Raw genomic sequence first — 16,813 nt, 5'->3', positions numbered from 1 at the left:
CAGCAGCTACTTGCACGATTTGGTCAGGTGACGGCATTGATCCAGAGGCGACACTCTGACACACAACCTGACCGTCTTGAGTGCCGCAATTACATGAGCCGGCACCAGCTTGTGAAATTGCCTCTTACAGCAGGCGGCAGGTTGTCACAGGGCCGCTGCAGAGTATGTTCTACCACCACACGGAGGCCTAGGACGAGAAAAATGAGCACACACCAGTGCCTGGAATGCCAAGTCGCTCTATGTGTAACTCCGTGCTTTGCCGAGTACCACTCTCTGAGTAAATACTGAAAGTGACAGTGATATATAGTGATGCGACAGTGACGTGCTTTGCCAATAATTGTATAATGGATAATGTAGTAATAAGGGATATTTTGCCTAGAAAAAAAGGGAAATATTGGCCAGTATAATAAGTGATATTGTAATAAGAGAATCTGAGGCACTTGTGGAATTCTGCGGCACTTATGTAATTCTGTGATGCGCCAGTGACGCAATATAGTAATAAGTGCAGTGTAAATATAATGTATATTGCCCAGATTATATGTAAAATAATATTAGAAGTTAGAAAGAATGAAAAGATCGCATGAAACGTCAGTGAGCGGGTGCCGCCGCAGTGAAGTGAGGCGCGGCCGCAGTGAAGAGCTGGCGCAGCCACAGGGAAGTGCCTTTTACCTACCTCAGTGAACACAGAGTGGGTGTTTATCGTATGTACAGTGTTCATATATGTTTATATTACTATTATGAGAGAGTGGTTGGCATTTGGTACTGGTGTGTGGGGCGTAAAATAGTTATTTCACACCCCTCACTTCTAACGGCTCTCCCCGTCCTGTGAAAGTCAACAAAGTCATGAAACCTACATCAATGGAAAGCTGAAGGTTAGTACTTTCTAATGGTACCTTATTTTTTTTCTCTAGCTTTATTCTGTGCAGAGTTATTAAGGTTTAAAGGTTTGTTTACATTTGGCTGAAACCCCCGCGGGAGAGGACAGTCAGACCAAAACAATACCCGCGGCTAAAGGGTTAGAAAGGTATTTGGTAAGGTGGCTGAAGGACTAAGAAGACTCTGAGCCAAAGAGTTCAGAGCATTTTGTAAGGGTGAAATTATTCTTAACAGAGTGAACAGATTTAGCACAATTCCAGAAGGAGATATAATAGAGGCGAGATTCAGGGTGCGTTAGCTCCGGTACATATTGTAGGCCTTCTCTTTGTTGTGGACAGCATTAGAACAAGCGTGATTAAACCTCTTTTTTATTTTTCAGTAGTCAAAAGATATAAGAAAGGAATGTCTGCATCCATGCCCGAGAAAACAACTTTCATAATGTGCAAGGCAAACTCAGATGGCTCTCGGCCATGGAAGCAATACTCATTCTAAGGATAATCATACTGTAGAAGTACCGCCTGAGGGGCTCCCAATCAGCAGTTGTCTCTTCTTGGGACGATCTACAGGTCTTACTGGAACGATAGGAGGAGCCCAGCGGAGAGGAAAGATTGACAGAGTAACCAGAAGGATTAGTTGTAAGGAAAGGTGGTCAGGGATACAGGTAGGGTGCTGTGCGAGTACAAGTTGCTCTGTCATTAGGGACAGAAAAGATACAGATTGTTCACCATGGTGATCACCTGATTTGCACGAGAGCCAAAGATGGTGTTGAACATTGAAATTAACTAGAATGGAGATTTCAGAGAAAGAAGAAATTGACAGAATGTGTTTCCAAATAAAGTAAGATAGTCAAAGAATTTTTCATAGTCGGTAGAAATAATGGATATGTACACAACATATTAGTCTGAGAATGACAGGCTAGCCGAAACCAGATCATAGAGAATCCAGAGGATGGAAGTTCAGGAAAACAAGATAATTAGAGCTTTGCCACATCGCTGTCTGCTTATGTCATTTTAATCAAAAGGAAACGGCTAAAAAACAAAAAGTCAAGGCAAAAGGTGCAAATAAGGAGAAAATGGTGAATTCCAATAAAATTTGTGTTTAATATGCTCCAATTTTATTTTATCTCAAGAGCTACTCGACTCCATCATGTTCCATACCTTACTGTGGACACCTGTTACCTATACATATGTCACCTTAACCTGGCCTAGATTTTTGTCCTTTTGCAGCATGTTTCACGTAACTCAGTGGCAGAAAAAGACAACGCCACGGCTCTGCATGGCACTTTTTCGTGACTAGTATCAGTTCTAAGGTGAATTTATTGCTACAACTCAGCATTCAAGATGACGAGATGACAATTTTAAACCAAGTTAGATTGAAAAGAGTCGGTTCCTTTTCTTTTGTTCGTATTACAGAGTGAGGAAGAAGTCTAGAGTGGTAATGGTGATGATGATGGCAATGACAATGATGATTCATGATGATTCTCTCTCTCTCTCTTTCTCTCTCTCTCTCTCTCTCTCTCTCTCTCTCTCTCTCTCTCTCTCTCCAGGCCCGTGATGTACGAATATGGAAGCTTTGTACCAGACGCCTTAAGGAGCTCAGAGAACCCCATCCTAGCCGAACTGGGGAGGAGGCTATACATCGACCCCAACATTACCGTCCACGATGTGTATGGGGCCACACTGGAGCTGGTGATGAAGAGGACACATACTTTAATTTGCGCTATTGATTATCTGCTTTACAAGCAGCATAGCAAGAATTTGACTCGGGATACTTATATTATGAGAGAGAAGGTGGGTGGTGTAGAGATAAACAGACAGCCAAACATACAGACAGAAGGATTGAGGGATGGATAGATGGACAAGTTTTACACACACACACACACACACACACACACACACACACACACACACACACACACACACACACACACACACACACACACACACACACACACACAGTAAGAAATACATTTAGATTGCTAGATAAAAAGGTTGACATGAACACAGGCGGACAGACAAATTTATACATGCATAGATAAACATAGATAGATAGAGTGATAGGTACACAGACACACGGGACGATAGATAGATAAACAAACAAGCAGAAACAAAGATAAACAACCAAACACACAGCTGGTGGTATAGTGTACTTGCTTCCACAGATATACAGCAACTTTATGATCTGGATAATACGTCGCAACACCCCCCTAAACTCATAGACAGATATATATATATATATATATATATATATATATATATATATATATATATATATATATATATATATATATATATATATATATATATATATACATAGACACAGTTGGTGGTATAGTGTACCTACTTCCACAGATATACAACAACTTTATGATCTGGTTACTGCGTCGCAACACCCCCTACACCCGCCTCATCTCAGACAACCTCATCCGCCTTCTGGAGACCGGCATCCTTTCCAAGATCTATCAACTGCACACCGGAAGCCTCCTGGGAAAAAGTTCGCAAGTAAGTGAGGCGTAACACCTCTTCCTTAGTGATTTATTTCCAAAATTTATTAAATGCACACACGAAGCTTCCTGGGAAAAAGTTTGCCCGTAATTAACTCGTAGCATCTCTTCCTTATCGATTTAATTTCAAGATTTAACACGTAATAAGCGTCAAGCGAGCAAGTCAGGCAGTGCTGAATATTGTCTCATGCGGCTCATCATCTTCCTCTGATTTCCAGACCTGAAAATACTAAAAAGAACTTATTAGATTACACCAAAAATATTCCCTCACATAAAAACCAACTCTCTCAGGAATCGTCGGTAAATACTACCTTAGACCGTTACTTCTTGCGCAGCCGGCTGTTACGCTGATCTGCCTTATAAAACGTCGTTTTACACCAAAAATATTGCCTCACACTTCTTGAACCAACTCTCTCAGCAATGGTCGGAATATATTGCCATGCTACTCACGCAACCGTAGACCGTTACTTCTTGCGCAGCGGGCTGTTACCCAGTGGTGGGCAGGGTTCCGATAATAAGCTAAACAGTTAATAACGAAGCTAACTTTGTTGTGAACTGGTTATTGTGTTCGCTAACTTCAAAAATCATTATCGAACTAATTAGCTTCCGTTAAATTTACTTCAGCTAAATTTATTTCTGCTAATTAGCTTCAGCTAATCAGCTAACTTCGAGTCCGCTAACGATACTGATAAGTCTACATCCAATAAAAAGCATTCTCACTTTGGTTTGTTTGTGATGAATAGTAGACACTTAAAATAATAATAATAATGATAATAATAATAATAATAATAATAAATTAATACTAATAATTCCACATAGAGGCACAGATTTTTAATTACAGTCCCTGCTTAGATTGCGCGCGGATTAATGTGAAGGTAAACAGTGTTTACCCTGTGTTGACTAAACACGTGTATTCAAGTTGCAACCAGAAATCAGTCCGTCACTCCCGTGTCAGTGTCATCTACAACGACTACCAGATTTTGCTATGGAAAGAGACTTAAGTGAGGACATAACTGTGCTTGACCCTGATGATCCTGGGTCTGTTGAGGAGACTCCAACATCTGTTTTTAGGATGGAGGAAACTGTGACTCAGGCTGAGGGCCAGGCCGGCCAGCCATGCCATCTCGACTCTCATCCATGGCCCCACCTAAGTCAATATTTTCTATATCTGCCAGAAAGTGAGAACGAGAAGAGCATCGGCAGCTTGAACTTCAGGTATGTAACACCCAAAATACACATTTATGTAGACATCTTTAACAGCCTACAGGGTGCCATATTAAATTTAAAACGTTTGTTTGGGATTCAGGATGAAGGGAAAACATTTTCATTTATTAACTTGTCAGTTTACAAAAATATATATGTCTCCTAAATTACTTTCCATTAATTACCCCATTACCTTAACTGTTGTGAACTAGAAATTTAGGGATAGCCTACATCAGTGGTTCTTAACCTTTTTAGTACCATGCCCCCTCTAAGAATTGTTCCTTCCCTGCACGCCCTCCTTGCATTAATTAATAAAATTCCCTCCAAGATTTTAAAGAAAAGTGAAAAAAATATTAGTCTCTTTAGTGATCATGAATTCCTTGGTTAAGAGAATAACTAATATAATTAGAAAAATTCCTGCTTTTTCCCAAGGGCCTGCGCCCCCCCTTGAAATTACTGACACCTAACTAGGGGGGCATGCCCCCCAGGTTAAGAACCATTGGCCTACGTTTTCAGGCAGGTTTCTTCAGCCTCATGGTTTGGGACCCTGAATTGTATGCATTGTTTTCTTTATATTTCTTATTTAGAAGGTATTTATTGAACTCTGATGGACTTGATTTTCAGTATATTATATGAAAATATATAATCTCAGAAAAACATACAAAACTCTTTACAGGTGTGTTTTGTGCCAGCTCAAAACCACCATCATCAAGGGACATGTGACGAGCCTCCACAACTTGAAGTCCCAAATTAAGAGGAGTCACCAGCCTTATTATTGCCAGTTTGAGGACAGGATTAAGGCAGGCTCTTCCCGAGGGAAACTCAGGCAATCCTTGGAAAGTAGCAGTGGCAGTAACATTTCTCCAACTACAAAGACACTGTGCCAGCCCTCAATTTACGAGGCATTTGGCCAAGTAGCTGCTGGCACTGCTGTCCTTCAATCTGTGGTTGACACCAAGATTGTGGATGCATTCATCTGCAACATGTTGCCGCTGCATGTAGTGGAGTCCCTCACCTTTGTCAGCCTGATCAAGACACTGGACCCCAGTAAGATATCAATGTCCCGTCGCATCCTGGTCAGGAGGATCTCGGACAGGCATAAGCAGCTGGAGGAATATCTTATCAGGTATGAATATTATTTAACGTATAGGTAATTCCATTTTTTTTTTTTTTTTGATGATATATGTATATATATTATTTTAATTTCGTCACATCTCATCAGTTAATTACAAGTGAGCAGACACTATGCCCTGTTTGTCACTATTGCCCATATTTTAAATGTAGTATATATATATATATATATATATATATATATATATATATATATATATATATATATATATATATATATATGGAAAGTTATAACAATAATTCCATTAATGACAGACTTTGTAATGTTCATTAATACAAAATTTACTTCAGTTATTAAGGACTAATTTTTTTCATGAAAAAAGTTAGTTTTACAGACAGTCTTTAATATAATACAGTATTTCAGCATCATTAGCTATTATTCAATCATTTATTTTTATTTTAACAACATATCTTCTTGCTCTTTACATTTCATAATTTTCAATTACAGGCTGCTGCGGGATATCCCCTGGGTGGCAACTACCGCAGACTGTTGGTAGGCTCACAACAAATCCCATCTGGGAATGACGGTGCACTGGCTGGACCCCAAAACCCGCATGAGACAGTATGCAGTTCTGGCCTGCTTTCAGCTCAGAAGGCATCACACCTTTGATGTTCTCGCTGAGGCCATGGTGGACATCCACTACAAGTTTCACCTGCAGAACAAGGTGACCAGGACCACAACAGACAATGGCAGCAACTTTGTCAAGGCATTTGTACAGTTTGGCACAGAAGCTGAACTCTTGCCAGACATTCCTGAGCCTGCCATTGATATAGACATGGAGCGCATGGAGGATGAAGATCCCAATGCCGGGCCTGTCAATGAAGAGGTTCAAATAAAGAGCATCTCTGTTCAGCCTGTCTTTGATGAGAAGCTTGACAAGGCAGAGTCGAGTGCCCACATCCTGCCAACGCATATGAGGTGAGCAGCCCACACCTTAAATTTGATAGCCACCGTGGATGCTGATACGGCACTTCTCAACATTCATTTCAAGACGGCCTACAGAAAAGCCATTTCAAAGGCACAGGCACTATGGAACCAGCAGAGCCGCACCACAGTGTCGGCAGACACCATTCTAGAAGAGTTAGGGAGGAGACTGGTGGTCCCCAACAGTACCAGATGGAATTCCATCTATGACTCGATTGTTGTCCTCAATGGACTGTTGCTGAAGAAGAGACCAGCTGTTCACAGGGTGATGACGCAGCTAAAGCTGTCGACTTTCACTGATTCTGAGGTTGCCTTCCTAAAGGAATATGTGCACGTGATGTCCATTGTTGCCAGGGCTTTGGATACGATCCAGGGGGAGAAACAGGCCTATCTTGGGAGCCTTCTCCCAACTATAGCAACCATTCTGATGATGCTGAATGAGGTTAAGTCCAATGGCCTCCAGTACTGCAATCCTTTGGTAGATGCGATGATTTTAGGCATCACAAAAAGGTTTGGGCCTACCCTAGATGACCAGCAGTGCCAGCTGGCATCTGCTTTCCACCCCAAGTTTCGTCTGTTCTGTCTGGAGAAATATGATCACACCCAAATCAGCAAGGTAACCAGGGCTATGGAGATTGCTGTGGAGGAAGCCCTGAGAGTCGGGGAGGATGGAGAGACCGGCAGCAGCAGTACCAGCGATGGAGATGATGATAATTTTTTAAAGAAAATCAGCCACCTGAAAGAAGAGAGAGCCACAAGTCCCTGAAATCCAGGTCACAGAACTTAGTGAAAAGATGGCTGGAATCCCGCAGCTCCCGCTCAATGGATGTCGTCCTGACTGACGCAGCCTTCTTGGATGAGCAAGTGTTGATCGATCTGTTCGTGAAATACAACACACCCATCCCATCTAGCGCTGCAGTTGAACGCCTTTTCTCCATAGGCAAAGACATCTTGAGGGCCAAGAGAGCCAGCCTGTCAGATGTCCACTTTGAGAGGCTGATATTTATCTAGGGAAACCAGCATCATGTGGAGGCAATGGAGAAGTCCATGAAGGAGCAGAAAGAGAAGACAGAGTGAATGGCTGGATTAATAACAATAACTACAGGCACTGATGAGTCTGAATTGTTTGGTTCTTTGCAATTTATATTATAAATGCCTTGATCTTACTTTCTTGAATCAATGAATTGTGTAAATTTGAATAAATTTTTATTAATAATTATTTTTTGGGGGGAGGTTTTCAGTTTTCAACAGTACTGGGAAGTCATGATCAAAGTTGTAACTCATGCTTAGTAAAGATCTTATGAGCATTGATGAGTATGACTTGTTTGGCTCTTTGTTGCACTATAAAATAAAAAAGCTTTGATCATCATCTGAAAGATCTTATCCTGGCATGATTTACCTTTTTCTAAAGTTCTATGTCCAGGCTACAAGATATTAAAACTTCAACTACCTAGGAGTTTTTCTTTAAGGGTTTTAGAGCCAAATAAACAAACCGAATTGAAATCCCAATAGTGAAAGTTAGCTGTTTATCGAAAATCGTTAGCTTCTGCTAAATTTTGCGGCAGTCTATCGGTTTAGCTCAATCGGAGCTGACTTTTGAGTTAGTGGACTATCGGCCATCGAAGCTAAGTCTTCGGTTAGCTGTGCCCACCACTGCGAGTGTTACCTAAACTGCCTTATAAAAAAAAATCGTTTTCTCGATTGACAGAAAACTGTTAGGAATTACGTGTTGTCTATGAAATGAAAATAACTGAGGATTTTTATGCGATATCCAAACTGGTGTCTATCTTGTAACTTCAAAATTGGCTGATATATTAAAAAAAAAGTTCGCTACTGTACTACAGAGATCTCCTCCCGACCCCTGCCCCCATTTCTTGCTGATGTGATAAATCTTTCGCTCGGGAACATATGTTGGGGGTCCAAACTGTGACTAAGTTTGGTGTTGGAGCGAGCGAATTAGCTGCATACAGGAAGTCTCCCTAGCAAAAGATCGCCCTTGATTTGGGAATCGATAGATGTATTTTTGTTCTATTGGAGGCTTCGTAACACTTTTTCTTAGTGAACTATCTTACATTTTACGTATCTTAGATGGCAAAGGAAGCATCACAATAACTCTTCCTTAGCGATTTATTTTCCAAGATTTTTTAGTTCTTCACTCAAAAGCACTAATTTTTCCTCCCTCCCCCCCTCCTTGTAGCCTGAGTCACTGCCAGTGAGCGACCAGGTGATCGAACACCCCAGTGACCCCACACCCACCTCCCCTCCCCCAACTCCAGTGTAAAAATTGCTGCATAGATGTGGAAGGCCGGAGCTGGTGATGTTACAAAGTGTCATGATTGTTTTTATAGACAATCAGAACCAGCAGGAGTAAGTACCGGTATATAAATGTATTTAATGTATTTTACTATGCTGTTATCCACAACATATGAGAAAGGCACGAAAATGAAAGAAGATCAACAATGTCTTGTGTTATTGTCTATGTATTTACGTCCTATATAATGTTACAAATAAGTATAGTAAAGTGAACTGCATCTGTTGTAAGATATGATGTCTTTTCTCATACATTCTCGCTCCCACCTCGACCACCCTTCACTCTGGGTTTGTTATCAACCTAACGCCTCTCTTATCCGCTCGTCCTCAGCTCCTATTCTTTGTTAACCTACATAAACAAAGACTGTGATGAGATGATCCGTCGGGTATTTATCATATTAATATTATCGTACACCTCTGTATTAAGCACCAACAAATCAATAACATACAATACTTCGGTATGCCTGCCAACTATTTCGTCCTGTTGTCAGCTGCTTCGTGGCATAAGCACTGCAAGTTGGATCTTGTGTTACAGAGACACTCGGTTGTTATCGTTGACACAGGTTATTTGTGGTTTTGGACGTCCGTCAATTCATATTAACGTGGCAATTTACGCCTTACGTTATAATCATGTAAGGTTTTTGTTCCTGTCAATACTGCATTAACCAAACGAATCAGGGATCAGGTCCGACGGCTATCTGCTTTAACGAAAATATTCCGACCTCTTGTCACAAGTCACACAATATCATTATGTATATGACTGAATGTGAGTCAATCTTATACGTAATGATACTGTGTCACTGTTGTGATAAGAGGTCGGAATATTTTCGTTAAATCAGTGAGTTTGTGATTCGTCAGAACCGATCCCTGATTTGTTTCGTTCGTCCAGTATTGACAGGAACATAAACCTTACGTGTTTATAATGTAAGGCTTAAATTGCTGTTAATATGAATTAATGGACGTCCATAACCACACACAACCTGTGTTAACGAAAAAGAACTGTAAGTCCTTATAACACAATGTCCAACTTGCAGTGCATATTTTAAGTCAAAACTTACAACAGGATGAAGTAACTGGCAGCTATACCGAAATATTGTATTTTTATTGATTTGTTGGTGTTTAATACAGAGGTGTATGATATTAATATGATCAATACATGACAGATCATTTCATCATTATATTCGTGTACGTTGGTTAACAATGGGTGAGAGTGGTGGACGATAAGAGAGGTGTTTTGTGGAGACAAGAACCCACAGAGAAGGGTGGTGGTGATGGGCATGAGAATGTATGAGAAAATGAGACAGATGCTGTTCAACTTTACTATACATATTTGTAGCAACATAATATAGGATGCAAGTATATAGACAATAACATAATACACTGTAGGTCTTTCATTCCCATGCCTTTCCCATATGTTGTGGATAACAGAAGAGTAATACGCATTAAATGCCTTTATGTACTTACCCCTACTGGTTCTGATTGTCTCTTAAAACAATCATAACACACTCTAACTGAAATACCCGCCGTAACAGCAGAACACCGCCGAGACGATGCGACCCCCACCCCAGAAGGAAACCACGGAGGGGATTTGAGGGCGTGGCGCACTATCCCGGCGGTATGGGCATATATCCCTTACTACCTTGCACCCTTATTCCCTGCAACATACCCAGCGAGAATGTTGCAGTCCGAGTACATTACCCTCCAACCGGACCAGCCCTCGACAGGTTCGGGGTGGGGCTGAATATTCAGTTCCTAGCAGCATCCCTCTGACGACCTGTAGCAGCACATACAACGTGACGGCCTGTAGCCACACGAAATATGTGACGGCCTCCAGCCACACATACAACGTGATGGCCTGTAGCCGCACAATATCAGAGATGGCCTCTAGTCAATCAGTTGCTGCCAACCACCCCCCTCTCCTGCAGAAACCACACTTGGGAAGAGAAGGGTATGCCCCCTCTCCTTCTGCAACTGCCTCCGGGAGAAAAACACTGGTGACTGCCTCCACCCACACCTCGACTGCACTTCATCCCTTGTGGAGGACATCGGGGATGGCCTCTAGCTGCACCTGTGGTCAGGTGACAGCCTCCAGCCGCACCTCGCCCATGGTCCTGTTAGGAAGTTGGGCCCCGGTGATGACCTCCAGCCACACTGAAAGGGCAGGGACGGCCTCTAGCTGCCCTCCCCCTGTTGCCCATGGGACCTCGGCAATGGCCTCTAGCCGCACCAGGGAGAGACACCACCACCAAAGTCTCTCATCCCCTGAGACTTCCCCTGCGGAGGATGACCCTTGCTTGGCTCATCTCTCCTGTAGACGAGTGGAACATTCCTTCACTTCTCTCCACAGAGGCAGCCCCCAGGAGGAACCTTCCTGCCTGGAAGAAGTGTGGCGAGGCCCCGTGTTGTCCCTGGGAGTGTGTGCAGTCCAGCCGGTGCCCATGGTCGACTCCTGCTGGAGACGACACTGCAGCCCGAACCTGACAGCGGCCCCACGGGAGGGGGGGAGATCGCAGATGCCGGACTCCCCGCAGTGCCCCTGTAACCCCGGGGCATGATCTCTGCGCCCTAGACGACGGCGACCTCCTCCCCAGGGTGGGCACAAACAAGTGCTCCTACTCACATTGTTTGGACCAAGCCCCAAGGACCAGACTATCCAGCCAAGCCCCACGAGTAGAGGGCCTCTCACTACGCTCAGCTGCAGCCCGCAGAAAATGACGTCACCTTTGATGGTCATCCTGTGGCCTTTAACAGAAGGGACACCAGACAGGGTCCCTCCAACACCTGGCTGACATCTGGGGGCCACCCGGCTCCTGCAGCCTAGTTAGTGCCCTCCGGCCTGCACAGTGTATATTGTGATATTGGTGGTCGTGTTGTATACAGTTCCGAACCAGTGCTCTGGTGACTGCATAGTGTACTGTGTCTCTGTATTCATATTGTGTACTCTGTCTAACTAGTGTCCCTACCACCGCATAGTATACGGCGTGACACTTATATTCAGATTGTGTACCTGAGCCCAAGTAACAGACTGTGTTGTGTGAAACCTCCCCTCCCATTGTGTACAGTGTCCGTTCAGTGCCCTTGCAACTGCATAGTATCCTGCATGATACCAACCCCACACAAGCCATTCGGAGCCCTCTAGTCTGTCTAGTGCATTTGATACTGAATAGTGTATTGTGTATAACTCACAATCATATTGTATACTGGGGGTTGTAATTAGGGAAATACACGTGTAAGGTTGTTGTCCAGAGTTTTTATGTCCTGCTCTTCTCGTTGTGTGTTCTAGCTCCAGACTAGAAAGAGGACCCTGGGTCTATAGCTGGTGTTTCTAGGAAGATGAGTCAGACCAAAAACACTTAGCATAGCACTGGTGGCCAGCGGCGATTCTTGCCCCAGGCAGAATATAAGGAGGAGCAAAACGGGGACAACAGCAAAAATGGCAACAAAACCTCACATGCAACTACCTAAATTCTACCCGGAACAATATGACATACACACATACCTGTCCATGATCAAACAGCTCCTAGATATAGGGTTCGAGGATGACAAACAGAAAATAGCAGTCACCCTGTCACTCCTGGGCAAATCAGTAGCCAGTATCACACCCAAGATCATCCCGGAACTGACATGGGCGAATATTACCCAAACAGTGACTGAGTCCATCACCCCATCACTGGGGAGAGTTGTGGCACTATCAGAACTCGACAACTTAACCTACGACGGAAACCTAGATGACTCACTCATCCAGGCCAGGCAACTCGTAACCGCTGCATACCCAGAGACTGATGCAGGAACCCAGGAACAGCATATATTTAACATACTCCTAAGGATCCTCACCAGTGTCATCAAAGAACATTTTATAATACATGACCCAACGGGAGACCTGGATACAGACATCCAACTGATGAGATACCCCCTAGCCACCCGCTCCACCCCACAACACATCAGCGCAATCAATAAATTCCCCACACAGAGGACAACGCCTCACACCCATGCAAACCTTTCAGCAACACTCACCCCCGAGGAAATTACTAATATCATCTCCATTGACCCATGGGAATTTTCTGCCTGCAGCCACAGATGCCCTATCCACTACATACGTGAACAGCTAAAAGCTGTCCAGCACAGGACAACCACCCAAGGGCGCCTGCAAGTCTCCTCACCACACAACGAAGGCGCCGAGGACTACACCTCATACCCCGATTAATCTGAGCCTGGGGGAAGGAAAGCTCGACAAAACTGGTGCACAGGAGGCAGAGCTCGACAGAAAAGACACCCCAAACCGCCCCCACACCTACCCATATTGGCAGGGGCCACCTCACAAAAACATCGCCCCCCCCCCCCGTCGACAACAGGGTGAAACTGAACACCTCATCTTACTCTCCTCCCACTATATCTTCCACCTTACCCTCTCCTATCCCTAACCTTCCTGCTCCTCCACACACCACTTTCCCCGATACCATCGCCTCCTCCCATCCTGTTCTCCCCAAGCACAAAGCCTGCCTCCACCTTAACAGGCCCACCGGAACCCATACCTTATGCTCCTCTCACCTACCTCCTGAAACCATCTCCTCTTGTCTACCATATCCCACCTATCACCCCTCACCACCCACCTCACACGCCACTTCCCGGCCATGCCACAACCACTTTCCCATCAAGCACACTGCACCACCACTCACCTCACCCCGCCAACATGACTAACTCATATGCCTGCTGTATCACGTCCTCCCCCTCCTCATCCTCACCCACCTCCCTTTCCACGGTCACCTCACCCACCCCACCCTCAACCCGCACCTCACCATCCCCATGGAACCCCAACACATCCCCAGTGACCTCACCTGATGCCTCACCTCCAGCCACCACATCACCATCACAGGCCCAGCCACAATCAAGAGATTCCCCACCCACCCACTGCCACCTCACAACACTGACGCTACACGCCACCCCTACACCCGCACAGTATTCTTTGCCATGTTCCCCTCGCTCCACAACCATGACCGATGCCAAACCACACACACACTCCTCGTCCCCCACCACCATCGCCACCACCACAACCAGATCTGGCCCGTCTCCTGCCCACCAGCCAGGTATGCAGCCACACCCTCACCCACCTTCCCAACATTACCCACAGCACCAAAACCTCCCACCCCCACCCCCCCACACCCAACACATCCCCCATAAGACAGAGAATACATAGTATTCAACCACTCACTGTTCCAGACTCCCCGTCGGACTCATGCACCTGCTACATCACACTCTCCTTCTCCTTGCCATCCTCCCCCACTCCCTCCTCTCCAGTAAACTCCCCTGCCACACTCCACACCTCAGCTCCTGCCACCCCACCACCGCCACGAATACAACCACCCGACCCATGGGCCCCAAATCCACCTCCGACCACTCCACCACGTTTCTAGCACTGCACACCACCTGCCACCACCCCCATACCTGCACCATCCCCCCTACCCCTTACATCTCGCTCCACACCCACCAGCTACCCCACACCATGAGCACAGCCCCCTACCACCACCCATGCCATCCCATCACCAAACACCCGGACAGCATGCCCAACCACAACATCGCAAGGCCGCACTCCCCCCTCAACACCCACACACACCCTCAAAACCACCACAACCTGCTTCGGCTGTCTTCCACACCCACCGGCCAGATACTCCACCACACCATCACCCAGCCCCCCAACCTCCCCTACACCACCAGAACAAACCTCCCATACCTCACAAACACCTAACACGGCTCCCATAACACTAACACTTCACCAGGCCCAGTGGAGACTTTCACCAGCCCCTATCCCTAGGGAAAAGAGTCGCATCTGCCCTCGGTGGCCACATAAATCCCCAACACCTCACCGGTCGCCAAGATGCACCTAGGACACACCAACCACCAACCACCACCAGCCATGAAGGTACAGCGTGTCACCTGGGCCCCAACCTATGGAAGAAAACAATGCGTGCGTGGCACACATCACCTCCTATGACTCCTCCAGGAAACATCTCGGGCCTCCACCCTATACGTCACCTATGCCCATCACCAGGACCCAGACCTCGCCACCCAACACTAGACCACCCTCCTACATCACCTGACACCAACCCACAGCACCACCACCACAGAGACCTACTGCCTCCAGCCACAGGGACGTGACTTTTCCCCCCCAAGATGGTGGCGAAATACCCTCTGTAGCAGCAGAACACCACCGAGACGTCACGACCCCCACCCCAGGAGGAGACCATGATGGGGATTTGAGGGTGCGTGCACTATCCTGGCAGTATAGGCATATGTCCCCCACTACCTTGCACCCATATTCCCTGCAACAGACCCAGTAGGAATATTGCAGTCCGAGTACATTACCCTCCAACCTGACCAGCCCTCAACAGGTTCAGCGTGTGATGGCCTGTAGCCGCACATACAATGTGACGGGCTTAAACCGCACATACAATGACCTGTAGCTGTATGAGCCAAGTGTCGTCCTGTAGCCACACAGTAACAGAGATGGCCTCTAGCTGCTCAGTTGCTACCAACCCCCCCCCCTCTCCTGCAGAAACCGCACTGGGGAGAGAAGTGTATGACCCCTCTCCTTCTGCAGCTGCCTCTGGGAGTAAGACACAAATAGTGGCCTCCAGCTGCACCAGCAGGCAGGTGAAAGCCTCCACCCACACCTCGACTGTACCTCATTCCCTGTGCAGGACACCAGTAATGGCTTCTAGCCGCACGCGTGGTCAGGTGATGGCCTCCAGCCGCCCCTCGCCCACGGTCCTGTCAGGAAGTTGGGCCCCGGTGATGGCCTCCAGCCGCACCAACAGGGAAAGGATGGCCTCTGGCCGCCCTCCCCCTGTTGCCCACGGGAACTCAGCGACAGCCTCTAGCCACGCCAGGGAGAGACACCACCACCAAAGTCTCTCATCCCCTGAAACTTCCCCTGTGGAGGATGACCCTTGCTTGGCTCACCCCTCCTGTAGCCGAGTGGGACGTTCCTCCATTTTTCTCCACCTAGGCAGCGCCCAGGAGGAGCCTTCCTGCCTGGAAGAAGTGTGGTGAGGCCCCATCTTGTCTCTGGGAGTGTGTGCAGTCCAGCTGGCACCTGTGGGAGACGACTAGCTGGCATACTCCCGCCAGAGGCAACGCCGCAGCCCGACCCTAATAGCGGCCCGATGGGAGGGAGCCCACAGACGCCGGACTCCCCGTGGCTCCCCTGTAATCCTAGGGTGCAACCTCCGCAGCCCTAGACGACAGCAACCTCCTCCCCAGGGTGGGCACAGACAAGCATGCCTACTCTCGTTGTTTGGCCTCAAGCCCCGAGGACCAGACTACCAAGCCAGACCCCACTAGTAGAGGGCCTCTCACCACGCCAAGTTGCAGCCCGTAGGGCCTCTCACCAGGGTTGTCCCGTGGCCCTTAAGAGAAAGGACACCAGACGGGACCCCTTCAACACCTGGCCGACACCTGGGGGCCACCCAGCTCCTGCAGCCTAGTCGGAGCCCTCCGGCCTGCTCAGTGTAACAGTGACTGCCCTGTGTATATTGTGACATTAGTGCTCGTGTTGTATACAGTGCCAAACAAGTACTCTGGTGACTGCACAGTGTACTGTGTGTCTCTATATTCATATTGTGTACTGTGTCTAACTAGTGCCCCTACCACCGCATCGTACTCGGCGTGACACTTACAGTATATTCAGATTGTTTACTCGAGCCCAAGTAACAGACTGTGTGAAACCTCCCCTCCCCTTGTGTACAGTGTCCGTTCAGTGTCCTTACGACTGGTTAGTATCCTGCATGATACCAACACTACACAAACCAGTCGGAGCCCCCTAGTCTGTCTAGTGAATTTGATACTGAATAGAGTATTGTGTATAACTC

The 16,813-nt window shown here is 46.5% G+C and overlaps 1 protein-coding gene and 1 pseudogene across 1 annotated transcript in view; both read left to right on the top strand.

Moving 5' to 3' along the window:
• The first annotated feature begins 2,631 nt into the window (after nucleotides 1-2,631).
• Nucleotides 2,632-16,813, top strand: part of LOC145398016 (ionotropic receptor 40a-like) — a 16,225-nt gene continuing 2,043 nt past the window's right edge. The window contains exons 1-2 of the mRNA XM_080270981.1: nucleotides 2,632-2,666; nucleotides 3,228-3,377. Of these exons, the coding sequence (XP_080127107.1) occupies nucleotides 2,655-2,666; nucleotides 3,228-3,377 (162 nt within the window). The 5' untranslated portion in view covers nucleotides 2,632-2,654. The remainder of the gene's footprint in view (nucleotides 2,667-3,227; nucleotides 3,378-16,813) is intronic.
• Nucleotides 4,365-11,503, top strand: LOC145398201 (uncharacterized; annotated as a pseudogene).

The sequence above is a fragment of the Coenobita brevimanus genome, chromosome 44 (genome assembly GCF_032717465.1).
Source record: "Coenobita brevimanus isolate Jiangsu-jjx chromosome 44, ASM3271746v2, whole genome shotgun sequence".
Lineage (NCBI taxonomy): Eukaryota > Metazoa > Arthropoda > Malacostraca > Decapoda > Coenobitidae > Coenobita > Coenobita brevimanus.
This window is presented reverse-complemented; position numbering and strand designations above follow the sequence as displayed.